This window comes from Perca flavescens, chromosome 1 (assembly GCF_004354835.1).
Source record: "Perca flavescens isolate YP-PL-M2 chromosome 1, PFLA_1.0, whole genome shotgun sequence".
In the NCBI taxonomy this organism is placed as follows: Eukaryota; Metazoa; Chordata; class Actinopteri; order Perciformes; family Percidae; genus Perca; species Perca flavescens.
In genome coordinates this window covers 25,645,861-25,673,780 of record NC_041331.1, presented here as the reverse complement: position 1 = coordinate 25,673,780, position 27,920 = coordinate 25,645,861, and the positions used below count along the sequence as shown (strand labels likewise).

Below are 27,920 nucleotides of genomic sequence, written 5' to 3'. Positions count from 1 at the left end.
AGAGTTGGATGAGAAGATCGATACCACTCTCAGACACAAGAGTGGTATCAATCTTCTCATCTAACTCTCCACCAGAAGTAAGTGTAAATATGCAAAAAAATATGAAGCTGCAGTGAGTACACAGCTGATTTTCTACTTCAGTGCAGTTTTTTGCAAGTGTACCATTGCCTACACACACACACACACACACACACACACACACACACACACACACACACACACACACACACACACAGAGTTTCACACACACTCGGGCACACACACTTGGAGAGAAAGTGCAGACTTGGAACTGCTCTGCCCATCATGATGACAGCAGCCGTTCTCGACGGACTCCATTAACTTCAGGTCAATCTGACTTTCCTCCATCAGCTGGACTGACTGTTCAGGGGGACCGCTGCAGTCCGAGCCTCCGCTGTCCTCTGCTGTCAGAGAAGGAGGGCGGCTGCTGGTACCAGAAGACAGGTTGGTCATCTCTGTCTCGTCGTGAGAGTAACGACCCGAATCACCGGTAGCGTGGCTGCCCTCGCTGTTGGAGGAGCCCTCCGAGTCACCGGGACGCCAGAGCAGGGCCTGCAGAGTGGTGGGCTGGCCTGGAGACATCGACAGCTCCTCTTCATAGGTCAACACCGTGGTACCGGGCTGATAGGAGGCGGTGCCTTGTCTCATATTCTACAGCACAGAGAAAATGTTGCTTCAGTTAGTCTGACTGTATATGGTTCGTTGGTGTAGTTGCAGATAGCTGCAACCTATCTTGATGTCACAAGCGAACCTGCAGGAAAAGATCTTAGTCTGCCTTTGCAAATATGAGCCTCATAAATCTTTTTGATACAATTTTCCAGTCTTTAAGGCAGTTCCTAAAAAAAAAAACGATTTATATTAATTACTCACCGAACCAGTTTCCTTTTCTCTTAATTCTGTCTGTCTTAGAGTAGCTTTTAGAAACAATAATAAAACTTCTATATGATCCTGACATCGTTCATAATTCTCACGTACACTGGATTGATAATTACCATAAAAGGAGCACCTGAGAATACACTTTAGTGCTTATTTCAACCTCCAACACACACCATCAATCAAATATGTTGAGGTTTGGGTCTGCAATCTTTTATTTATTTTAAAAGCCAGGTTTATGTGCAGCCTGAGGCTCAACTCAGGACAGTCTGTAATTTACAAACACTGGTAAGCAATGAATTGTGGAGAGTTTTTCCAAGTTGCTGATAACAATTTAACAAACAGGACTCCTCACTCTTAATCTTACCTGCACTGCTTTACTGTCCTTTTTCACATTACTGCTGAAAGAAAACCATTTCTCTTTCTTCTCAGTGCTGGGCTGAACAGGGCCGAGAGAATTGATAATGAGATTTGTTCCACCCTATGAGTGTAAAATAAAAAAAATAAAAAAATATATATATATTTTAAAGTATGAAAAGGTATGAGCCATATCCAGTATTGTACTGCAAAATGAATATGATAAAAGTGATAATCTTGCAACTACATGTTATGTGAATAAATAAAAAAAAATTGTTAAGGACCTTGGCATCAATGAAATGGTTTTCCCTCATCATTGGCATGCTCCCATCAGCGTTCTCAGCTTGTCCGTGAGAGCCCAGATGACCTGCAGATGTGTTCACTCCTTCTCTGAGCATTTTAACTGCTGAAAATTTCCTGTAGGCAAACAAACAAGACGTCACTACAGACAGAGGATACTCAGGGAAACTGGCCTTTTGCTGTTGAAGCTACATTGTGTAAAACTTTCTTCCATCTAGCGGTGAAATTGTATATGACAACCAACTGAATATTACTTTCTAGCCCCTCCCATTCCGATTACGTTTTAACTCCTACGGTGGCCGTATTATTCCAAGAAGTACGACTTCGTCCGTGAGCGTTCCTTCCAGTGTAATAATAGTTTTACGTTTTCGTTATTTTGGTACCATTTCATTGCTAACATCAGCTATCAGGTTCCCAAACGAATGCAAGCTAATGTTAGTAAGTATCAGCGTGATCCTCCATCTTCAACAGGCTTTCAAATCTGCCGGCAGTGGTGAGTAATCTCCCCCTGGCGTCACGGTTGAGTGTAAAAGCGCGAAAGGCGGAGGTATGTCCCTCTTTGGCTAATGTATTTTAAAGATGGAGGCGCAACATGGCGGAATACATACGAGCGACTTGCTCGTATGTATTCTGAATGATTCTGAATGGCAGATTCTACGCTTACGAGAATACTTTGATTAGTTGGTGGAAGTAATTACACATGAATGAGTAAATATTTGTGAAAGAACAAAGTTTTGTTTGTTGTTGCATCAACAGAATCAACTCAAAACATTACACAACAGAGCTTTAAACAATATTTACAACTATTACTACTCTAAGTGTTCAGACATACTAAGTACCTGTTTTTGCCTCTGCAGATGATGATGAAAGCGCAGATGATGATGCAGATGAGAGCGATGCAGACTCCCACAGTGATCCCTGTCATTGACTTTTGGTCCAGGTGGTAGAAGCCATCAGAAAAGGCTGTGAAGGGTCAAGGGAACATTCTCAGATTATCAATCTTTTTTTAAGAAAATTTTTTTGTGCATTTTAGGCCTTTATTTCATAGGACAGCTGAAGACATTAAAGGGGAGACAGAGGGAGAATGACATGCAGCAAAGGGCCGCAGGTCGGAGACGAACCCACGGCAGCTGCATCAAGGACTGAACCTCTATATATGGGCATGCGCTCTACCAGGTGAGCCACCCAGGAGCCCCAGATTATCAATAATTTGTGGTGCAGTCTAAAAAAAAAAGCTTGATTTATTTCAAGTTCTGTGACGGAAGACCGCAATCCTAAAATATGAAGGGATTCTGTCAGGGTGATGTTGATGTTACTGACCTGTGGACTGTGTGGAGCCACGAGAGAGCCGGGGATCATGACCAGAGGAGAGATCTGCTCGGACCGTCAGCTCCACCGTATGAGAAAACGGCCCATCACCCATGTTGTTGGATGCAGAAACTTTCACAAAGTAAATCTGGCCAGGCTTCAGGTTCTCCAGGAGTGCCATGGTGATGGTTCCTGTTGGTGAGATTAAACTCTGGTGTTTAACTTAGATTTGACAGAGAGATCTGAGGAGCAGTTAACCATAGTCCTCATAAATCGACCAGAGTTTGAAATGTCAACACAAAGAAAGCTGAAAGTGACATCCAGCGGACAAAAGCAGTGAGTTTAACCTATGGCACCATTCAGACCAGAGACAAGACTGGAAGATGAAATGAGTTACTGAATTCCAATGGGCCATTTGTGTGGGACAGGAGGAAGTATTTCCGGTTCCCCCTGCACAACTGTATACCCTCTTTCTCTCCACATTTCTTTCCTCACTCCTCCTTACCTTCTTTTTGCAGCACTTGCCATTCCCCAGCTATCCAGGCGTTTCTGGAGGCGTACAGGATGGTGTAATGTGTCACAGCTACATTGGGTTCATCTGGGGGTTTCCATGAAACCAACGCTGTGTCCTCATCAATTAAAGTCACTTTCACATTGAAAGGGGGCTGAGTGGGAGCTGTGTGGGGCGGATAAAAAGAACAAGGTCAAAAATATGTATCAAGCAGCAGCAGCAGCAGCAATAACAAACTCCTGGTACACAGAGATATAATGAATAAGATTGCAATGTTTGATAATGTTGCACTCACCGTCAGGGAAAGTGCTCTGATAGACCACAGGGCTCCAGGGGCTGGACAGCTGGTCAATGTGAAGGCGAATGGCAAATTCATACTTGGTGTTGGGCTCCAGATCTCGCACCAGGAGGCGCTGCTCACTCCTGCAGAAGAAATAAATAACAGAGGCTTTTAAAGGGCCAATTCATTCAAAAAATAAAACTTTTTCTTTTGGCTAGACGAGGATCTATCATCCAAATCAGTTCAATGTGACTAGCTGAGGTTTGGAGATAGTTTTGTAGATCATTCTAATAAAATTCACTCAATGGCATTTGAGTGCCGCAGAATTAAAAGAAATCCATTCAATGACTTTAAGAGCTTGTGTCTTTCATGATTTAGTTAGTCATATTTATCCACATAGGTTATCAAGTTTTACTGCGTTTGTGAACTGGTCTTTTAATAAATGTTCTTGTCCAGCAGATGGTGATATGGAGCTGTGCTGGCGGGGGGGGGGGGACAACTGAGAGGTTCTGGTGACCAGTCAACTTTCCCCAACAAGTGTGAAGACAGTATATATGTTGTAAAGAAACTGTTTTGGTGATATGATACAGCTGAGCTTGTGAAATGTCATTACTGTGTAAAATTATTGTCAATACATTGTAAATACAAATTGTGAAGATAGGAGCTGAACTGTGGCATGAGACCAAGTCATCACATGAGTTTTACACCTGGTTTCACTTTTCATAAAACATCCCCCTCTCCAAACGGGAAAGCATAATACAGTAGTGCCCACACATTTATTAAAGCTGCACTAGTCAATAATCTAGTACAGTGATTAAAACAGCCTTAAATGAAAAACTGTATTATAAAGGAATTCTCACGTCTGCAGGTAGAGCACCAGGGAGGCGTTCTGCAGGCCTACTGGGTTGCAGCGGACTGTGTAGTTGACCGCATGGCTGGAGGTGAAGGCTGGTCGACCCCAGTGCAGAAACACAGCGGTCGAACTGTTGGTCTTGGTGTACACATTGTGTGGAGGAGGTGGAGGGGGCACCATTCGATCTCTAACAGCTGAGAGATACATTAAGGGTTAAAGTTATTTATTGTTCAAATACAAGTGACACCATCGTGCTTCAGACACACTTACAAAATATCTTTTCAAGTATATTGTGGGACTTACAGACACATCCGGGGGTGCTGATAGTCTGGTCTGCCTGGTAGCCTTCTCCGACATAATTATAAGCCAGGAGCTTAACGTGGTACTTCTTCCTTGGGTCTGCATTAAGAAACAAAAAAAGAAACCAAAATGTCTAAATAAATCACATCATAGAAATGTGAAAAACACCAAAGGTTCTTCTTACTGCAAAATACATCACTCTATGTGCAGTCTCAGGCTACATTTACATTGCCACATTTTGGTTTTTAAGCAGAGTTTTGAGTCAAAAGCGATCTCCGTGCACACAAGTGTTTTTAGGTCCAGTAGAAGAACTAATATCCGTTTAAACTAACACGCACAAACCGAATATCTCATCAACATTCTCGTATACTGGGCATGTGCGTGCCGGGTAAACAGGAGGCAGCACGTATACTCCACCTGTTGCTGGTAGTTGCCATGGTAATGTCAGTAGCTTAGTTTCAGAGAACGAGACATTATGACCGATAAGACCCAATCAGGCGGCAAAACATTGGCGTCAGTGTTGGAGTTGCCAAAGGTCTCCGTTTGCGGCCGTTGAGACAGAAACACAACCCCGGAGATTCCAAACCCAAATTTCTCCTGTTTATGTGCTCTAAAACGCCAGAGCAGTGTGAATGTGAGGCGTAAACATAGCAAAAGATATTTGTTTTTAAACCATATCGTAGCAATGTAAATGTAGCCTCAGATCTGGACTTCAGTAAACATCCATAGAGATTTATTCTCAACACTCAATTATTTACCACGGACCACAACACCAAGACAGATGACAATGTGATTCCTACAGCTAACAGGAAGCAGGGGTGATACATGAAAGAGACCAGGGCTGTGTGGGTGTGGGGTCAGTGAGGTTTTCTGGTTTGATGGTGTGGTGGGAACCAGAGGTGAGGTATAGTGCGACAGATGCTCAGTGCCGTAAGTCCTTTGGTCAGTTTCTGCAGCGCTCAGGGCAGCAGAACAGAAGAGCTCCACTATCCATCACACTGTCACCCCGAGTCTTTTGATAAAATAAGAAGGCCCTTTCTCCAGCCCCAGTCAGGCTTGCTGCTTAGTGGTCAGTGGCCACTCCTATTCAGGACCAGAATCTTGGGGTCAAATCGACGGACAAAATCCCCTGGGAAGGACATCGCTGACAGTCAACAGCAGTTGCAGGCCTCAGTGACCCTGAAGACCCTGCACTGAACAAAAGCCCATCTGACCAAATGTCCCTTTTACCCCTAAAAGAATAATGATCAGGGTCTGATTTGAATGTTGCATACAATATCAATATTGTGAGTCATACCTTTTAACTCTTAGAGACAGTAAAATAAATGCACACTGATCCCCAACCTCTTTAATTCATGTTTCTCAAATGCTTGGTCACAGTTTGATGAAAATCACGTTTGCTATACTATTTATGCTTGTCAAAATACATTATTTCTAATCTATGATCTTAAAGTAAAATGTGCTGCAATAGATACCACTCAAGAACAACATATCCAGACATGTTGGTTACATGTCTGCATAAAGAAATGTATAGCTCAAATATGAACATGTGCATTTTGCTCAACTTGACACTAAAATAATCTTGACCCTATTACTATTATGACAGTCCTCTATACCCTGCAGAAAACAAACAAATATACTTCTATTGCTATATGAGACATGTAGGGGCTCTTGAGACCACAGGAGATGAATTTGTGTCCATGGAGGTTAGAGAAGTTTAGGAGGGGTGGAGTCCAGCTACTTGCACCCCCATGCAGCCCTGAGGAGTTTCACTGGAGCCAGACCAGGGCCAGCAGGTCAGGCCGAGATTAAACTCTGAAAGAATCTGAGGTCACGGGTGTGGAATATGAGATGCGTCTATTTTTTTTGCTCGGAGATTCTAAAACTTTATATGGCTATTTGTAATGCCAATTAAAAGAAAAATATTAACATACTAATAATCGATATGAACCGCATCATGAATTGTTGGAAGAATTATCTTCACAGGCCAGATAAATGTCTCGCATACCAAGACTGAACTCTAGCAAAATAAGTTCTGCAAGAAATAAATAAAACCACAAGGCCTGTACTTTTTATACAATCTCCACCTTGTTATCCAGAGTTTTCTGCCTAGTTTGTTGTGCCTCAGTGTCTACCTCGAAAGAGGAGCAGGCACATAGTATGCACCTCTACCCAGCCCCACAATACAATGGGCCTGCCATAATTATACAAAAGAGTAGCTCTGCAAGGGGGGAAGCTGTGACATCTAGGCCACAACCTTTGACTTGGAAGCTGGGCAAGCTAAATCCTGCAAAAGGAGGGGTGATAGGGCTCTTTCCGAAGGGGGGAGGGTCAAGAAGAGGAAGTGAGTGGAAAAACAGGGAAACTACAAGAGTCAAAATGAAATGCCATTTAATAGGTGATGACACACCTAATAATAAGAGAAAACTCAGAGGTTTGTTTCTCACTCACAGTGGACCTGACACCTGAAGGCTCTTCCCTTATAACATTATATGATTTGACAGATAGCAGTAGTAATTATTTATCAAATGTATTATGCTTTTCTACAAGATTCTTAAATCAAGGCTGCAACTAACGTTTATTTCTATTATCAATTCATCTGTTGACTATTGTTTTATTTGTGAAACATCAAATGTTCGTACCACAAATTCTCAGAGACAAATTTAACTTTTCCAAATGTTTTCTTTGGTCAAACCAACAGTCCCAAACCGAATGATATTCAGTTTACAGTGACATAAAACGCACACAAAAGCAGCAAATCCTCACATCATTGAAAGATGGAAACACTAAGGTTTAAAAATATTGCTTGATGAAAATACTGAAATGATGAATCAACTACCAAAATGAATGCCAATCAATTTTCAATGAATCCACTAATTGTTATTGTGTTCTATCATCTCTCGTTCTCTTTCCTTCCCTTCTCTCTTTTGCCCCTTACTCACACAAATCAACATACAGACGCATGCTGACACACACACACACACACACACACACACACACACACACACACACACACACACACACACACAAGAAGTTAAGCACAAATTACCTTTCAAAATGATGGTCAGAATACAAATCTAGTTTTTACACTAAGGCATACTTTGCCTTGTGTTTAATAATAGGAGTGGACAAGATGTACGTAAGATGGCCTGCAGCTATGAGATAATAAATCTACAGTTGTGCACACAACGCTGCCTGGTGCCAACAGGTATGAGAGGTATTTAAGCCTCGACTACGACTACATGTTCGTCTCGTGGGCTAAGCAGAGAACACACATGCGAGGAAAGGTCACATCACTGTGTCATTTATACCCAACTGGAGCCTCTCAAACACATTCCTGTCTCTCAGGGTGTGCTTTCAATCATCTGAATGGGTCATAAGTAATAATTTAACAGCCAGCTCAGAGCATGTCCTTCTGCAGTCGTACACAGAGCTGAATCAGCAGCGCCCAGTTTTGCCACAGCTGACAGTTCAGAAATCAATGTTATCGGCAAAAAGGGATGGCTGCTTTGGATTACAGGAAATACCATTTACAGTACAAGCAGATTTAATTTGCAAAGCAATCGCCTGCTGAGAAAATTCTACAGTCAGCATTTGGTATTCTAGGACTATACTAGAATGCATCAGAAGTAATTTACCCAAAAAAAAAACTGAAACTCATTGTACCAAAATATTTGTCAACGCAATGATTTAAGCATAATAGTAAAGTGCAGGAAGAGAGCAACATGTACGCACATTACAAACAGAAAAGTATTCCCAGAAGATGAACTACTTCCCAATGTTATTTCACTGAAATTTGAATAAACCGAAGCCCTGTCCACTCTCTTGTTTCTAATTTTTTGGGCCTTTATTTCAATAGGACAGCTTAGACTTGAAAGGGGAGAGAGAAAGAGGGGCAATGACATGCAGCAACGGGCTGGAAGTCGGACTCAAACCCGTGGTTCCTGCATCGAGGAGTAAAACTCTATATATGGGCGCCTGCTCCACCAGGTGAGCTAACCAGGTGCCCCTGTCCACTCTCTTTCCATTCAGGTCATGTGCTCATTTGTGAGTAAATGTCAACATTACTAGTTGTCATTATTTGAGCAAAGTTTAGATACAGTAGATGTTGCTATTAAACTGACATTACTAACTTTTCTCCATTTGTGCTACCTAGATTGTAAACATATATCAGGATTGCCTCTAAATTCATATATCTCTTTACATTTCCCTGTATTCAATTTATTAGTATATAGTATAAGTTTGATTTTAAATCCTTTTGAAATCAAAGATTTTAAAACGCCTCTTGTATGTATTACGCTATATCAATAGAGATTTGTGTTTAATAAATGGTGCAGTGGTAATAATAGCAAAAAGTAATGTCTTGAAGAAGGAAGTTATAATTGGTAAAAAGCATTTAGTCAGATTCCTCCCAGCACAGCAGGATTTTGTCTGATGCAGGATGTGTTGCCACACAGGAGGTCAGATGAGGCATTTTACACCTCTCTCCTTGTGCACAGTGCTGCAGCTAAATTCATGAGAAAGAAATCTCAGAACTGCCAGATAGTGAGCTCACAAGACATGCTCATTGTTTGGCCTACAGCTCAGTTGGTGAGAGGCTGCATTTCCTTTAGGTCTTGGGTAATAAACCATCTTTGTGGCTCTCAAACAGCTACAGCTTCAGAAGCCAAACACAATGAGAGTCTTTGATGTCAATGCTCCTCCAGCAACGCTGCTCAAAGCAGTCATAAAACACATAATAAATCTGCCTCCACAAAATAGCTTTCCTCTCTTAAAAACACAGCCCTGCTAAGCTACTTTATTAGAGAGGAACAATACAAGGATTCTTTTTATTCAGCTAAAGCTCTATTTTTGATGTTGCTAATTTTGTTAATTGGCTTAATATTTATCAGAATGTCATCAACATTTATTCAACATTCAGAACAATCTGATGAAGGAAGAGCACTCAGACTGCAAATCTCTTTATATTAAATACACACCAATGCAACCATTATGACAATTACATTAAAAAAAAACACATTTAGTTAATAAAACACAAATTGAACTGAATTTAGTGATTTTTTTTATTTTTTATTGTTATTTCTTTTTGAAGATTTGATCAAACTAGCATCCCAGGTATGACTTTATTTTTAGCTAAGTCAATTTAGTAGTTATTGTAATTTTATCAGTATTAGTGTTCATCATTATTAATGTCAATATCATCAGTAGAAGCATTAAAAGTAGTGGTGTTTAACCCACTGAACTAAATATCTAACAAACCAAACGCCTGCAGCAGTTAGAGTTAACACCTAAAGTAATTTATAGTGCCTCCTCATCTTTCTTTCTTTCTTTCTGATCCCATTCAAGCACAGAGCTTTCTGATTAACAAGTCAGCTGCTGACCACCTGGTTGACCCTTCTAGCCACAGATGGTCAGATGTCCGCTACATTGGCCTGAGCCCCCTCTCCTCTCTCGCAGAAAAAAGCAAAAATAAATGTGACCTAAAGGCCAGAAGAGCTGTGATATGTCCAAAACACCATCCAGCAGCTGCTGAAAAGACACACACACTGAAATCCTGCACTGAGGTTGGGAGGTCATGGAAGAGGGATGTGGTGCTGTTCAGTTTCAACGCTCTGCTCGACACATGACGAGACTTATGCCAATTAATCACTCATAAGCTTAGCTTTCAATAAATGCTGCTACTGGTTTTAACCACCACAAACTATTTTAATAAAGCTTGAGTAAGCTTAAACATTTTAAAACACATTAAGACATGCAAGCTTTAATTATAAAATAAGAACAACTTATAACATCTTTGGGAGTGTCTTACACTCATTTGTAGAAATATGTGGGTGCATGCGCAAACCTTTCTATGTTGTCATAGATACTCTAATATGTGAACAAGAGTAGATTAGCTGCCGCTAGTAAGGCCAATAATTACACTAGTTTAGGATGTAGATAGCACAAATATACCTCTTCACAAAAAGCAGTATTAATAGGAACTTGTACTTTAAAGCACAAACAAATTTTAGGACTTGTAAGAAAAGTTTCTTTTCAGCAAAATGCAAGTCTATGCAGCTAGATGCTTTAAAATCTTATCAGATCATCCACTGTATAAAGGGGACTTCCAATGTAAATATGAAGCTTCTGTCGTGCTGTTGAGTGCTCTTGTTTACAAAAAAACAAACAATGAAAATACTGTCCTGTGTCCTGCATACCAGGTCCAGTGGGAGGAGGTAACTCAAATGATCTGAAACAGAACTCACCAAGGCCTCCGATGGTGTATGTATTATCCAAGGCACGCAGCTGATGCGGGGCCCTCTCTGACTGGCTCTCCTCATGGTAGAAGAGTCTGTAGCCTTGAACACTGACTGAGTTCCTGGGTGCCAACTGCCAGCGCGCCAAGATAGTGGTGCAGTTTAAAGGCTCCAAATGCAGCTCGGGAGCCATTGGAACTTAAGAGAGAAGAGTCAGAAAAATAATTTAGATAATAAAATTCCGAGATGGATTACAACACAAGAAAGTATCCTCAAACAGTCTTTTCAGGTTCATGATAACAAAAACATTTTGGATAAAAGTCCATGTGATTAACTGTGAATAAAACAAAAACAGTGCTGCTTCATAGCCATTGTTCTGCTATGTGTACTGGTATCATTGAAGCTTTTCAGGAACTTGTTCTTAGAAAGGTGGAATCTCTTTACCAAGTTGTTTCCAGTGTTTATGTGAGGGACAGAGGAGGTTCTTGACCAGGAGTTTTCTTTGAAAAGTAAAACTACCATCTAAAGCCTTACCAGCTGTGTCACACTCAATGCAAACCAGAGACAACCACACTAGCGGTCAGGGGAGCCATTTCACACTTTTTTTTTTTAGGAATGAGGGGAAAAAAGTTTACCAACAGAACACTCCTGTCTCAGTTTAAACTGGAGACAAGAGGGCAATAGAGATGGGAAGGAAAAACAAATCCTCCCCTCCCCCGTCTCAGAGCTTCAGATGTGGCTCTAAACAGCCATATACCCTTTCCCACCCAAAGGCCTGAGCTCTTTATGACCCATGACTGAAACCCTTTCAATGTTAACTGACAGTGCAGGGCAAAGGTCACAGAGTAACAAACGGAATGCCTTAACAAGATTACGAGTGCAAGCCTCTCTCTCGTCTTAAGCACAAGAGAAAAGTTCTGTGATAATTCAGCTTTTTGGGTCAACTTCCTGTATCTGTGTGTGTGTGTGTGTAGATGATCATATGTTGTGCCTGTATGTTTGAAATTCTGAAAATCACAAAATCTTTAGTTCATCTTAATTAAATTATGAAGACAACTCTTCCAAATGTTGTACCTCGAGCACTGGATGCCTTCGGAGTGCGGTGGGACGTCCAGGCAGACTGCTCACCCCACCCAACGCTGGTGGCAGCAACAATACGCAGGAGGTAGATGGTGTCAGGCTGCAGGTTTTCCAGGAGATACTGGGTCTTGTCTGCAGGTAGCTCTATCTGTGAGACTGTATTCTCAGTGCTGGTGCGATAGGACAAACGGTAGGCGGAGACTCTGCCACGACTCAGCTTGCCTGGAAGGGGCTGCCAACACACCTGGATGTCCATAGGACTGCGGCTGGTGAGACTGAGTTCAGGGGCGCGGAGTGGAACTGTGGACCGACAAGACAGACAGGTTAAGACCAAAAGTGAGCTCCTGTGAGCCAAAGAAAACAGAAAAGTCTCCCCTGATGCTTTGAATAGCTGTTCCTTCTGTACTAAAAAGGAAAAGGGTAACCTTAGGAATGGGTTTTGAAAGCTTCAACTTTTCCCAAACATATTAGATTACTGTTGAATGTATTTTGATAACCTTATACATTCAGTGGCCTCCCCATGAGCTACTTTAATTGGTACATTAGACCCTGAAATCAAGAACTTTAGTTAAGCATGAAAAAGTGCTTAAATAAACATGAAAAATGTCACCTGTGTTTAATGTGTAACATACTGCACCAGTCCAGAGGACAGGGTTCGGGAATAAGAAGATAATATACCCTAAGAGGCAATATAACTTTGTCAACCATTTATATTATAGCGATCCAATTCATATGTCTGGTTGTATAAGGCCATTGTGGGCAATGTTGCAAATAAATGCAGGGCTGTTTTATGGATGTATTTGATTTTTTCGCCCCAATCGATTTTCCAGAAAATGAACCATACCACAACATTTAGCAACATCAAATTATTATTATAAAATAATATCAATCACTGCAGTAAAAATATTCTTTGAACATCCTCTGAGCTTCCAGTGAAATAATGTTTAAAGATTGATAATAGCAGTTTGTCCTTTACCTGTCGATCTCACTCTTTATATATGACTTGCTTCTGATTTTGTATTCACCGTGAGAAGGAATATATTGTTTGTGACCTTCACTAAGTCTATGTCACTAATTTAGTCTCCTCACCATCCTCAAGCGTGTGCTGGAACACATTGTCCGACATACGACTGGCTCCCATGGGCATGTAGGCCACCACGTAGAAGGTGTAGTTGCGAGCCGGCTCCAGGTCATCAATAATGTAGCGAGTTGTATCATTTCCAATGACAACTTGATATTCCTCATTGTTTAATCCTGGACAAATTACAAGATCGTAAAAACAGTTTTATAACAAAATCTACCAAATCAATACTACTTCTGGATGAGTTTTTATTTTTCTAAAAAGCAATTTGCCCTGTCTTGTGATAAAGAAAATCTGTTTGTTTTTTTATTAAAATTTTTTTTACATTTGGTTAGATAAATTACAGCATATTCAAGATTTAAAATATTTATAAACAAAGCAGGAGATCAAAATCCTACTCATTATCAAGCCCACAGTTTTTCAAATGACCTATTGTGTGATAGTCATTTAATTAGAGCACATTAGCAAAGTCAAAAGATGTATTTGTCCCAGGGAAAAAGATTACCTGGTCTGATTTCTGACTTGGTAAACAAGGTACTTGAGGAGTAAACAAAAAAGCTTTCTCCGTAGTCTCAATGTCTCAGTGAGCCTCAATGAAAACTGTAACAAAGTCTGCCTTCCTGTCCAATTCACACCCTCCCATGGCCCTCACAGAATACACACTTTTGGACACTCCATCACACGGGCTAATTAGTTCCTCCTTTCATTAGAGCCTCCATTTAGTGCTGGACTCTGTAACCTCAGAGAATGCAGAGTGTACTGTCTGAAACCCTGTCAATGTCAATGAACAGCCATTCTCTGTGACTGGGTCCAAGGAGATTGTGTCACTATATCAAGTGCAGAAAAATTCCAGACAGATGCCAATTATTCAGAGAATTTGTTTAACTTGTTCTTTTTATGTTGACCTCCTTATCTCCAACAAAATCCAGCAGGTGTTTCTTTCTCTCTAGTTGAATTCTATACATTTCACCTACCCAATAGAAATCAGTGGCATTATAATGAAGTGCAGTGCTTGAATGAACAAGCTGAATTTTTTCTCTCAAATGTTGCATTGTTTGAATGTGACTCTTGTTGTTAACAGCAAGAGTTCCCAGGAAAGCTGAAAGGCTTGAAGACTTTCCTGCTGCCACACTACAGCCCTTGTGCTTTATGTGAATAGTTTTGTGTGCATCCTGCATTTTATCAGCCAAAAGGAAGGGACCCTGCATCTTGAAAGGCCACAGGGCTAGGATCTAGGATAGAAGACTATTGAATTGAATTGCATTGAATTGAACTATTCCTGTTCGTCAAGAAAAAGCCATTGTTCTTCCTTATTTTGGAAAGGAATTTCTTTTTTCTTCCCTTGACCTCTGCCCACCAACATAAGCATTAACAACACATAGTCATCTCCCACAATATACTTTCCAGACAGGAAGTGGCAGAATGTAAGTTCCTAAACTGCTATTTTCTGAGGATTTAAAGGGTAACTCATTATCAAAGAGTTTAGAGGTCTTAGGGAGTACTTATTAGGGCTGCAACAACGAATCAATAAAATTTGATTACTAAAAAAGTTGGCAATGAATTTAATTATTGATTCATTGTGTCGCGCAACTATTACGCCACCTAGTCGCGGAGATAAAAAAAATAATTTTGTTGAGCGCAGAGCGGAGCAGCGCGGAGCGAAAGAAAAGAAAAAAGAGCAGAGCGGGGGCAGAGGAAATACGGAGAGAGACCGGAGAGACCCGTAACGTTGTTCTGAAACACTCGGCGGAGGCAGAGAAATCAGTACGACCTAAGTCATCCATGGTGTGGGAGCATTTCACACTAAATAAATCAAAAACGTGTTAATTGCAAGATAAGCAAAAGCGACACGGCATGGCACGGGCGCACCACGGTGATGAGTCAGCACCTAAAACGTAAACATGTTGGAGTCCTTGATGAGGAGGAAGGGAGTTCAACAGCAGGGTAAAGTCACTACACTATCCTACTTCTGTTCCGTTCTGAAGTGAGGAACGTACCGTCCCTCCAGTAGCTCTTCTGGTGCTGCTGTTTACTCGTTATCCAGCTGACTAGCATGACAAGCTAGCGTTAGCTCGGTAATAACAGTAATAAAGCAGGGGCGGTATACTTTGCAAGACTAAAGACACTGTTTTATTCACTCGCCTTTTTTGGCCCATTAATTTTTCAATCTGTTATGTATATATTATGTGCTTTGTCCCATATCAGTTATTGTTGACAAATATAATAGTGTGTGGTGTATAAACGAACTTAACTTGCACTTACTACAATGATGGTAATAATTTAATGAATAAGTGTGTGTGTTTGTGTGTGTGTGTCTGTCTGTCTGTCCGTCTGTCTGTCTGTCTGTCTGTCCGCCTTGTCTGGCGGTCTGGTTGCATTGTGAGTAATTTAGGTGCCAGGTTTTAACAAAGAGTAATAATGGACATAACAACAATAACTATGATCCTTTTTGTTGTAAAGTGTCTATTATGCATCCATCAGTGTTATAGGAGTGTAATGCTAGATCAATGGAGTTCTTTATTAAAGGCCACTAACATGAAATAACCTAAATATATTAACAGTAACCTTCCACTAGATATAATATCCCTGTGTGACAAAAAGACAAAAACAATCTGATCCCTGTTGTCTCTTGTTTGTTTTTAACACACCACTCACCTTCAGCCTTCATGTAGTGCACTGAGTAGGCAATAACTTTATCTGCGTTATACTGAGGCCTCTCCCAAGCCAGAAGGATGGCGGAGCTCGACACCGTGTCAGCTCGGAGATCCCTGGGAGCACTTGGCCGATCCTCAGACATCACCACAATGAGCCTCGCCATGGAGAGGACCGACCCCTGCTCGTTCTCTGCCTGGCACTGATAGATGGCATCGTCCTCAGGGATGATCTGGTTGATGACCAGTTTGCTATGTGACACAGATACACACATGTAAAGAGTATGCAAACAGATGGCTTCATCCTGAGGCTCCTTTACCAAGGTGTAATCATTCTATAATTACCTTTACCAAGCACTGACAATTGAATAAGAAGCAAGAGCAAATTATAGGGAAACTAACTGAAACCCCATTTGCACTGCTGTAAATTATTCAGTTTCCTTTCCACTGTAGGGACAGTTGTGAATTATTTATTTAAATTGGTCAACAAAGACGGTCAAACGAGCGTATAGTAAAACAGTAAAAACACTAAAAGGAGTTAGGGTTCCTGTTTTCATTATCTCTGTGCATACAGACGCAGATACATGTGACTGGCCAGAAAAGGGATTTATGGATCTCAAGAATGATCTTTTAAATGGAAGGAGGAATATACCTGTTGTACATCTTAATTCGACCATTGGATTGAACTTTCTCTCCATTCTTAAACCAAGTGATTTCAGGCGTTGGAACTCCTTCAGCTTGACAGACAAAGCGGGCGGTGCCAGCACGTGGACGGGTCAGGCTCTCTGGCCACTCAACCAAGGAAGGTGGTGCTTTAGAAGAAGAACATCAATAAGATATACAGTATATCTCAGTATATATACAGTATATATATATATATATATATATATATACAAAATACAAACTATGAATACATTTTTACCTAACACAGTGATATTGGCTGAAGCGACTGTATAGTTTCGCGTGCCAGGAGTGGTAGCTCTGCACATATAGACTCCTCCATGCTGAAGTTTGATGTCTGTGATAATGAGGTTGCCATTTCCCAACACTTTTGTGTTGTAAACATCAATAGACTTGCTGTCCGCTCGGCTCCAGGAGATGATGGGTCGGGGATTGCCTGTGGCCATGCACTCCAGGATGGCACTCTGATGCAGCGACACTGAAATGTTCTGTGGCCCGGCAATGACGCGTGGCCTCTGGGGAGGATGGGGCTTGGGAGCTGTAGTGAGAGGGAGGAAGACAGCTTTAGTGCATGTGGTGTGATGTGACGGACATTGTAGATTCGGGTAAAATGCTATCTCTCTCTCCTTTAGCGAAAACTTAAGCATTTCAACAAACTATTTACCAGCAACACAAACCAGTTAACTTACTGTGATATTGCAGTATTGGTTTTAATATGATAATACAATAATAAATGAATTATAGAACACCAATCACATATTCCTTTTGCATAGATTTAGGTAAATGTCTACAAAGGCTCTAGGATGGATATGTTACTATTAAACTGTATGTTGATGGCCTTTACACAACACATTTGCAAAGAGAGATGGTTGACACACCTGAGGTGACACTGAGGGTGGCCTCCGTGCTTCGGCGGCGGCTGGCAATGTTGGTGACGATGCAGCGGTAATTTCCAGCATTTGCCCGCTGCACCCCGTGGATCTGAAGAACACCACTGGGCAGGACTGTGATTCTGGATGAGAGAGATATGATACGGCATTTATCACTTTCAATATGGCGCAATTACACACCAAATATTCACAAAACTGATAATTGATAAGAATAGATCCAGATTATATTCCATGTCCCGCTTTAATGTATCTGCTGTCCTTTAAGTATGTAAAAAAATGTATACTATGAAGTTAAACTGAAAATAACAGAGTGCATACCTTTCAGTGGCAAGGGGTAATATGACCCGATTGAACTCCCAAGTGATGATGGAAGGAGGGTGCGCACTGATTTTGCAGGAAAACCTGGCGACTGAGCCTTCAGTCACCACTGTGGACGTTGGCTGGATTGCAAAAGCTGAGATACCTGCAGCAAAACAGAGCAACAAGAGACACATGTTGTTTTCCTTAATCTTATAGTGTGTCAGAATGAGATGGTATATACTGTCTCCCAGAATTAGTAACACAGCTTTATTTATCAACTTCTCGGGGTTTTGTGCGACACTTAGCGCCGCCCATGCAGATTGTGAATGGTTTAAAGACATGCCAATAAAACAGCACTTTCTCTCCCATCCCAGAATGCTGTGTGGACTAGCCAGACCCTCCTCCGCAGCACTGTAGAGGAAGGTCTGGCAATGAGAGACTACTATTAATATAACTTCTATTACTATTATCTATCACTATTAAATGCTATTATAAACATAATGTGTGTGTGGCCGGTTCTACAAGTTATATCCAAAGGATGATTATCTTGTTATTATCTATTTCTGAATTATTTCTTTCCAAACATATTGATGTATTTCATAAATCCTCCGTCTCAGTCAGATCCAATGGATGTCAAAACAGAGATGCCTATTACCTAAAGCTACAGACCCGCTGAGTGCTGCAGGAAGGTGATGACTGGAGTGGAAAAGCTACATCCTGCGTGGATAGGGTTTCCTTGAAACTGAGCTGTTGTCAGCCACCAGCTGAGCAGCAAGCAAATGAAGCCCAACATGAATTACAATAAGGCTTTTTATAGTAAACTAAAAAGCCAACAGGCGTTTATGCATTTTATAATGATTTAAGTTGTTTTAGCCCTTTTTGTTAATGAATGCTCTTTGACAGCAGTTCCTCCTGGGCAGTAAAAGTCCTAAAAGCCATTAAGGTCACCCACTGCTGTACTGCCCCCATCTGTGCTCAAAAAGCTGCAGAAGCCTGAGGTCAATCATTTGTTAAGAGAAATCAATTGCACTGCTGTGATAGAATATTGAGATTACCAGAAAACAGTAAGCTTCACAGGAAACACGCTAACATTTAATCCATTATCATATATCAAATAATCCATGGTACACACAGAGATGGACAAATCAAGAAATTGCTAACTGTAAAGCTAATGAAATATTGCCTAAGTGAGTAACTAAACATTATCAAAATTATAACTCTTGTTTTATGGACTATCCCATTATGGTGTAAATAAATACAATATTTAAAGAAAACATGAAACCAAAGGGGAAACAATTACAAACAGTGAAAATACATAAATGTCTGACTCGCAAATTGGCAAACATAGTTCTTTGTAATGAATGGGATATCCAACATCCTTATCAGTATATTTTTCTACAGAGACATGCAACACCATGCCGTGGTATCCTCTGCTTTCGAGAAAGTCTACAGGGAATCCCTCTACTGCCGTAAACACTGTAGAGTCTATGAGGGCCATGATGGATGGCTGCATGTGAGCAGTGCTGCCAGGTGCTGTGGTGCTAAACAGCATGAGAGCTCTGACTGCCAAAAAAAACATTCAGTGATATATGACTTGTACACAACTGACAGCGCCTTGCCTTCAAATCAAGCTGACATTTGTGGAGGAAAGAGCACCTCATTTTGGCCAAGGAAAGGGTGATAGCTTTGGTTGCTGAGATAGAATTATGATGAATAATTTGTATTGCAACTACAGACCAATCTCCAAACTCCCCATTCTTAGTAAAATACTGCAAATGGTTGTTTACAAACAGCTGCATAGTTACTGCATTAGTCTACATTCTGTACGATGTGTTTCACCAATCTGGGTTCAAGACTAACCACAGCAGTGAAACAATTCTAATAAAAGTAGTTAATTACCTAAAGATCAACAATGCTGCAAACAAACCTTCCATCTTAGTATTTCTAGACTTGACTGCGGCCTTTGACACCGTCAACCACAACATTTTGCTCAGTAGATTAGAAAATTAAGTTGGTCTATATGGCTCTCTTCCTATCTAACAGGCAGGACATTCTCTGTTTTCCTTGACAACTTTAAAACCGGCAATTTGCTGTGGAGTCCCACAAGACTCAGTTCTAGGCCCATTACTGTTAACGTATACGTATATGGTTCCACTTGGTTCCATCATACAGAACCAACGTACAAACGTATCTTACCATTCATATGATGGTGACACACAATTATATATTCCACTTTCACATGATAACCCCAGCCCTACCTTTTCACTTTTCAACTTTATCAGTGACGTTAGACACCGGATGACCCAAAACTGCAGTTAAACAAAGACATGACTGAGATCCTTGCGGTAGGTGCTAGAAGTCAGAGAAAGGAGATCCACTCTAAAATGATCTCGCTGTCTCTGAAACCAAGTGAGCAAGTTAAAAACCTAGGGGTTATCTTGGATTCAAAGTTTAACTTCACAAGCCACATTACAAGTATAACTTGGACAGCATTTTACCACCTAAAAAATATTTCCAAAGTCAAATCCACCTTGTCTCAGTCAGATGCTTACATTTCTTTCTACTCAGTTCTTATTTTATTTTGTTAATAATGGTTTTGTGTGAAGCACATCAGTGAGCTTATGTTGTATGGAATGTGCTAAATAAATAAAGTGGACTTGACTTGTATTTTTGGGTTGCTGGGTCTTTTTTTTAAATCAAAATGACTGTTTATTAAATGGATGTTCTTAACAGCACTTCTGTTATGCAGACTGTGAAGGAACACAACATGTGCCTAATATTGTTCTTGCCGGACAAGAGGCAAACTCTCGTCACAATCAGGTTCTTTCGCCATAGACACATTTAATTAACAATTAATTAAATTAGTCCTGAGCTCAGCTTTTACCCTTCTTAGCTCCACTGTGGATCTTTGATGTGAAGACAGAAGCACCGAGAGGCATTCAAACCCCCTCCTTCACATGCACACCCTCTCCCACCCCCAGTGTTAACGCAGGCTCGTAGAAAAACGCCATTAATGTGCTGAAGTGATGTGACTGCAGGGCATGAGAGATGAGCTGCACTGATCCTCTGGCTCACTACTTTGCCTTTCCATTCAATCAAATGATGCTGGATTGACAAACAGTGGGACGGTCATTGATTATTGATGAACTACTAAGACAAGGAGGAAAATATGTAACTGCTAGGATTTGTTGAGCATTGGCCAGAGTCCTAAAAGCTTAAAATAAGAGGCTAACCTTCTGCTTTGAGCAATGATGTTTGCCGAGGGGCATCTAATGTGCAGATGAAATTATCAAAGCAAATTTAACAAGCTGTTTGTGCTTTCCTTTAATTATCTGCATTCAGCCATCTTTGTGTTACTAAATATTAATTAATTAATTATTATATATTAAAAAGTGTTTATTCCACCAAAATATATGAATTTAAAACCTTGGGTCTTGTTTGCCATAACATTTTAGCCAACTAGAAGAAGAAATTCCTCAGCCTATTCCCTAAAAGCATGAAGAAACAGTTCTGACTTCCCATCAATCTCACCTCTCACCTCTGACCTCCACAAATCCTGGCTAGCACCCAACTCAGAGCCCCTATGACCACCCCAAACCAGGACTATTGCTCACCGCTGCCTTGCAAAATTCCTAGAAATCACTCACTTTGTTCTCCAGCTGCAATTTCTTAAAACGTTGTTTTGTAATTATATCCTTTTCTGCTGTATCGATGACATCTGCCAGTTGCTGCAACTACAACAAATAAAAAAATACATGTGGTCCAGCTGTTGTATATTGAATCACAATGTTAAAACTAATTGCATGCTTGACATAAAGTGACAGTTGATGTTCAAAGCTAAAGATACACAAATATGAGTCCACATGCCTTCCTAGTTTATTACAGTACATTCTTCCTACAGTCCAAACCTGAAAAGTAAAAGATATATTTGCAACAGATGGGCCTGCTGATCGCTAGCAGCTCAACAAACTGAAGGTCAGTGGTCAAGCCCAAACAAAGATTCACTTAATGGCAAGTTCCCACTACAGGACTTACAAATACCAGGACTTAGTTTAGCCCTATTTCTTCTGGTTACTGTGGTCACTTTCTTAGCCAAGACACAGCACAGCAGAGTCTACCTGCATGTGAGCTTCAAACACCTGTAGCATACCTGTAGTTCTTATTCAGTTAAGGGAATAAACTGCACACAGTGCCAGGACAAGATATCATAAAATTGTCAAACTGTTTTCACTTAAAGGAACAATCTGAGAAGATAGCCACATCTAAAGTAATTCTTCAACTTCCTAACAAACAGAACAGTCAATGGCGGTACATTCACTTCAATCTGGTTTTAACATTTTGGATGACAGAAGCCATTTGTGTTCAGTTATGCTATGTTTAGCTTTATTGGATGGCTTTGATGGCCCCTAACCATCATCCCCAACCCAGCCCACCTCCCCGGGCCCAATCTATTACTGTAGGAGAGAGGGAGACATTAAAATTGATCATCTTCTCCTGATCCTGCAGGCTGCATGCTAAATTGATGGTTTTCAGCATCTTAAAACCTTCACTGAATCAATGAAACAACCATGAAAAGTTTTACATGTAGGCCTACTCTTCTGATGTGTCATATTCCTGCGAACTGAAGTTTTACTCATTCCACAACTCCTACTAAAAACACTGCTATTTATCATGATCAGTGACCCCCCACTGAACATTAGTAAAAGGCTCTTGGAAAAAAAGAGGGGTGGTAAGCAAGAAAGAGAAGAATGCAAAGCTGAAAAAGCCCACAAATCAATCACTAGCTGGCTGGCAGATGTGCTGCTGCTACACACTGCTATACACCACTGGCCTGGCTAAGAACTATTCCCATGAGCAGCATGACCTCTGAAAGCACCGAGCGGGAGGTGGGGGAGCGGTGTTGGAAGGAGCATTCATCCCCTCCTCCAACCCCTTATCTCTGCTAAAATGTTATCCAATCATTCAACAGCAACCCTTCACTCACCACACACAGTGGCTTCATTGTCTATAATCTCCATATCATAACATGAAGCTGAAGAAGTCAATCTGTAAATTGCTACATTCTGTTCAGTGTTATACTTTGTCATGGTGTATTAGAAAAATAAGTTGATGGCAGATAACAAAATAAAAGTTGTGTTATAATACCACAAATGACAAAGAAACAAAACAAAAAGTACACCCCACTGATGACTATTGGCAGCAACTGATCAAACTAGATCAAACTAGATCATTGTAGTAAAGATTTAGGTCCTGTGCTCTGTCTCACTGCCCTCCATCTATTGAACAATATAAAGAAACTTTTGACCTCTGGGCCTGCCGTTCAGGGGAACCATGGTAACCCTTTAATGTCCAGCAGAGGAGAAAAACAAGATTCCAGGCTTTGAGTTGTCTCACTTCAGGCAATTTAATTTATTCACATACAGCCCACACTGTGCAAGGTTTGCTTTCGTCTTATTGGGGTTTCTAATTGTGCCGAGCCAGTATCATTCCTTAGCAACTAAAAATAATGCTGTGGTCATGGCCTGGCTTACTACGGACACACCTGTAAGGATAAATAAACTTTGTACATGAACAGCAGCAGCTCCTTCAAATAACTTATTTAAAGCTCATTCTGATCCCAGTACAGCTTTAAATATGAATAAAGTGATTAATAATAGTTAACATATCTTTATCTGTGAGGATGACCTATTCCCTACCAGAGCTAGTGGAATGCATCATTCAAACGGATTACTCTCAATGACAGTTGCAAATTAAGTGGTCACCTCAAAACAAGCACTTGACTAAATTACTTGTCATTCGTCAAGCAGTAACAACATACAAGTGAAGCTTTTTGTGGGTAATGTTAAGTTATGTACCTTATGTAACTGCGATCACATGGTGACCAAAAAAGGAAGCTAACTCAGGAGGCAATCCCTCAACTGAAATCCCCATCAATCTGAAGTCTATTGGCAAAAGTCACATGGTGAGGCTCATGTGTCACATTCCTTTTCATCGAGGCCAAATCCTTTTTCACCTTTGTGCTTTAGCAAACCCAATGTTTAAGGTTACCCCCTATCACCATCAAATTCCTCAAAGAACAACTAGCAGGTCCAAAACTTCAACACATAAGCATAGGATTAAAAAGCTCACCAAGGGTACCATTCCTGCAGAGATAAAACATTGTCTTTCTTACCACATTTTCTAAAGTACTAGCATGACACGTTACACTATCCATCTCAGATTAAAATATGAAAAGACCTCAGGACAGAGTGACACTTGGATCCAAATGTTCATAATAAACAGAATTGCATGTACAGCTAAAATTATAAAAACAAAACAAAAAAAAACTGACTTTTCAATCAAAATGTAAACTTAGAATCTCTGATGTTTAAATTTGACAATTAATGTAATTAGCCTTTCAGTGGTGAACTGGTCCAGCTGTTCTGTCCACTGATATGAGGACAAACAATTGCCTCCAAAGAAACTCTTTTCTTTTGCGAGCACAGGGGCAATGTGGACAAAAACGGTCAGAGTGAAAAGCTTTTTACTCTTTTATCCGAGGGGCAAGGCAGAAAACAATTCTGTGCAAAGCCTCCAGACCCTACTGACCTGGTAAGACCCGCAATAAAGTTTGGTCATTTAGACACTCGGGGTTAGGCAGTGGTACTGGGAAACAACAATTCACATTTGTGTGTGTGTGGGTGTGGGCACACCACTCTCAACAACCCCCATTGCTACCTCTGTGTCCTTCAACTGAGCATTTCTCAGGTATGTGCAAATTTTATGAGCTTCCAGATAGACCCTCAAGCAGGTCTAAGTGCCATTTTAAAACAAACTAGTAAAGCTTACTGGCAGACTTTATCACCTCTTAACTTCAAACTATAAAGCAGATAAACCACTCAATTAATTAATAAACTATATAAACTTTTTAAGTACCATAAAATATCTGAGTTACAACTGGGATCTCTACCAGAGAGCATCACATGTAGTTTAGTACAACTTCAGAATACAGTTATGCACACACCTAATTGCACCTAAACCAAAGTTCATTAACAATTATTGAGAAAGGGCAGGCAATGTTATCAAGCTCCTATTAATCTGTATAGGTGATTGATGCTGGCCATAGAGGAAAGAAAACCATGTCTTACATAAGAGCAGACTATTCTATTATTTTAAATTAAATTAAAGTGAGAAAATCATCTTATCTTCGGCAATCCAGCAACGTTTCTCAACTACTTGGATCTTCTCAACATCAGGGTCACATTGGAGGAGGAATAAAAAAAAACAATAAAAAAAAAACAATCCTCCACTATGGAATTAAATGGAAACAAGCATTACAATCCCAGGACAAGACATGCAAAACAGCTACATTCTGCCTCATTAAATTCATTATAAAATGAAATTTCAGCAATGTTGAAAGTTTAGAGGGGAACACATTGCAGGCGGGTTTAAAGGGTTAACATACATTCTGCAAAAGTGGCACAACAAGATGCATGGCCCATGGTGTGGGAGGAGGGGATATAAGGTCCCAAAAGACCAACTATGCCTGAAGCTTCTCTACTCCCCCCTTTAAAATACGAGGCCAACTTGCACAGCACTGGAGGAGAAAGCATTCCAAAAGAACAATTCCTCAAGCGATCAGGGTGCAATAACATGAAAGCCCCAGCCTGTGAATAGGGGTCATCTGCTCTTTAGCATTGGGGAGCTGGTATCCTGGACAGCTCCTGACCTTTTAAATCTGCTGCCCCTTCATTAACACACCAATGGGCATATTCCCCTTCCAAACAGCATCTTTTGGGAGCTCTAACTTTGAAGACCTTGTCCCTCTTCCTCCACTGCTACCATCAAAGCTGCCTCGAATGCAACACTGAGCAGCAAAAAAAAAAACTAAATAAATAAAATAAACGGTAATGTGCATAAATTGAAATCTCCTTGGATGATTCATGCAGGGAGATTTAAATCATTCTCACCCAGTAATTATTACAAGTAAATGGTAGCAAACAGCCAGAATACAAGACATTAGACTCTGCCTGTGATTAGAGTTGTTCATCACCTACAAACAATCTCATGTCCTCAACACTGTTATGTTTCTAATGTGACTCCAGCATGATACTCACTTGCGATTGTTAGACGGGCTTTCTGGCTCAGGATTGCGCCATATTTGTTCCGAGCAAGGCACTGATAGAGCCCTTCATCTGATTTGTCTCCTCTTCTGCTCTCCACCTCTGAAATATAAAGGGAGCCATTGGAGAGCAGGTATACCCGTTCGTTCTCCAGAACTTTTACTTCGTTCTTGAGCCATCTGACGTCGATAGGGGACTCTCCGTGCGCCTGACAGTCCAAAATAACAGCTTCTCTCCGTATGGCAGTGACATCATGGGGCTCTTTGATGAAAAATAACTCACTAAAGCATAAAACACCTGTAGAAAGAGAGAAGAAAAGTATGTGAGGTTGAGGGAAGGTGGTTATCAGCATGGGGCCAGCACTAACAGGAGTCCAGTAAAACATTTAAAGCATTTACACACTGACCTAACTACTGTCTTAAACTAATTTGAAAGGTGAGTTTTCAGTTCACTTATTGAAGGCTGTGGCTCAGTATCCTCTGGATGGGTATTGTCTGTGTTTATAGTCTCAGATTTATACAAGTGTCACACTAACTAAAACGCCCTACTAAGGTGAAATATCAAATTTGAGAGGCTTTGAGGTCTACCTGTACAGTATTTTGTTTTTTCAGTATTTTGACTTTCTTTTTGCACCACTTTAATCCAATTACTTATGGCTCATAAAGCCACAAGCTGAAGGTGAAACTGTTGATCCTATTAGTCCCTTTAGTTTACACAGAAACCTATTACTAAAGTCTCAGCATGAGCTTAATGTAATGTTTCATTAATGTGACCTTTATAGACCTAATATACAGACACTTTAATATATCAACAGAATACATTGCACGTTCTTTACTTCCAATTCAACTTCCAACATGACAACCTGCAACATTTTCTCCCAAATCAAAGAAAGGGACCATTCATAAAGCATCATAATAAGTATCTTTAGTCTTTCCTGAGCGTATATCTCTAACACCAGCGTTTGATATTAAATTGTTCTTTGTTGGACTGACATACTGATCTGTCATGTCAGCTCTGTAATTGGATGATCCTGGTAAGAAGATCACTTAGTCACACTGTAACTAAATACTTAACAATATAAATACTGTCATTTAACTCTTGCTCATCTAAAACTACTTATTTTAGGAATATGACCGTTAGAAGTGGCAATTTTTGGGACATTCACAGCTTTTTAATACCCTTAATATATCTCTTTATATTTATCTGTAACTTAAAACAGTATTGAATTGAAGTAACTATATTTAAGTTAACACTCGTAACAGTTAGAGCTGGTTAAATTGAGTGAAACCACTGCTGTAAAATATTATAACTGTTAACTAGCCTATTTAATAACTTTATATCACATCTAACGTTAATTATAGTTGACGGCAAACATTCGAAGAATAAAATGTCCAAGTTTGAAAGTTAGCTGACAGTTGAATTAACTTTAACTTAGCGAGCTAAAACACGACGGATTCTCGACAGGACACCGGCTTTGGTCATAACGTTAAGTTACAGAGGCGCTTTATACTAGATAGCTAAGTGGTAATGTTAATTAGCTAAACGTTACTTTAAAGGTCTGCGGTCAGCTCCTGTTGAGGATCCCCAGTCAAACATGTACCGGTAAGTTAGGTTACGGACAGTCAGAGTGATGTTCCTAACAGTTTGTTAGTGTTTTAAATAGCTTACAAGATATAACTGAAAACGTCCCATACCTGAGATTGGAAGGAAAACGACAAAAAACAGCAACCGCTGATATAATTTCCTTTTGACAGGCGCCATTTAGTTACATTGAATGTCTGTGCATGCTATCTACTCTCTCATAGTTGTGTCCTCCACGTGAACTGCGCTGCTACTGAGGAGCAGGAGCGGTGTTGGGAGCTGCAGGAGTGTAGTTTCATCCTCTGGGATGGACATTAGTCAATTAATCACGTCGGTAGGTCTTAATGAAGCTTTTAGTCCAGCGCCACCTAGCGTTATCTGTACACACTGGCCAGTTAGACCTGCTAAACTCAGTGCATCCACGTCTGCATGTAGATACACTTCAGCCCTGATCCAAATGTTGTTGGTGTTAACGTTACATGTTTGATCATAGTAAGTTCTCTTTTACTTATACTGAT

At 40.5% G+C, this 27,920-nt stretch overlaps 1 protein-coding gene across 1 annotated transcript; it reads right to left on the bottom strand.

The window, feature by feature from the left end:
- Positions 1 to 235: 235 nt before the first annotated feature.
- On the bottom strand, positions 236 to 27,693 carry prtga (protogenin homolog a (Gallus gallus)). Its single transcript, XM_028578196.1, has 19 exons — positions 27,516 to 27,693; positions 25,816 to 26,118; positions 17,738 to 17,882; positions 17,408 to 17,541; positions 16,771 to 17,067; positions 16,501 to 16,660; positions 15,853 to 16,100; positions 13,206 to 13,370; positions 12,111 to 12,416; positions 11,046 to 11,234; positions 4,804 to 4,899; positions 4,508 to 4,694; positions 3,663 to 3,790; positions 3,362 to 3,532; positions 2,869 to 3,048; positions 2,388 to 2,511; positions 1,533 to 1,665; positions 1,259 to 1,372; positions 236 to 669 (listed from the first exon to the last, which is right to left on the bottom strand). Exons 1-19 carry the CDS (start codon positions 27,580 to 27,582, stop codon positions 241 to 243), a joined length of 3,576 nt encoding a protein of 1,191 aa, XP_028433997.1. The 5' UTR covers positions 27,583 to 27,693; the 3' UTR covers positions 236 to 240.
- Positions 27,694 to 27,920: the final 227 nt, after the last annotated feature.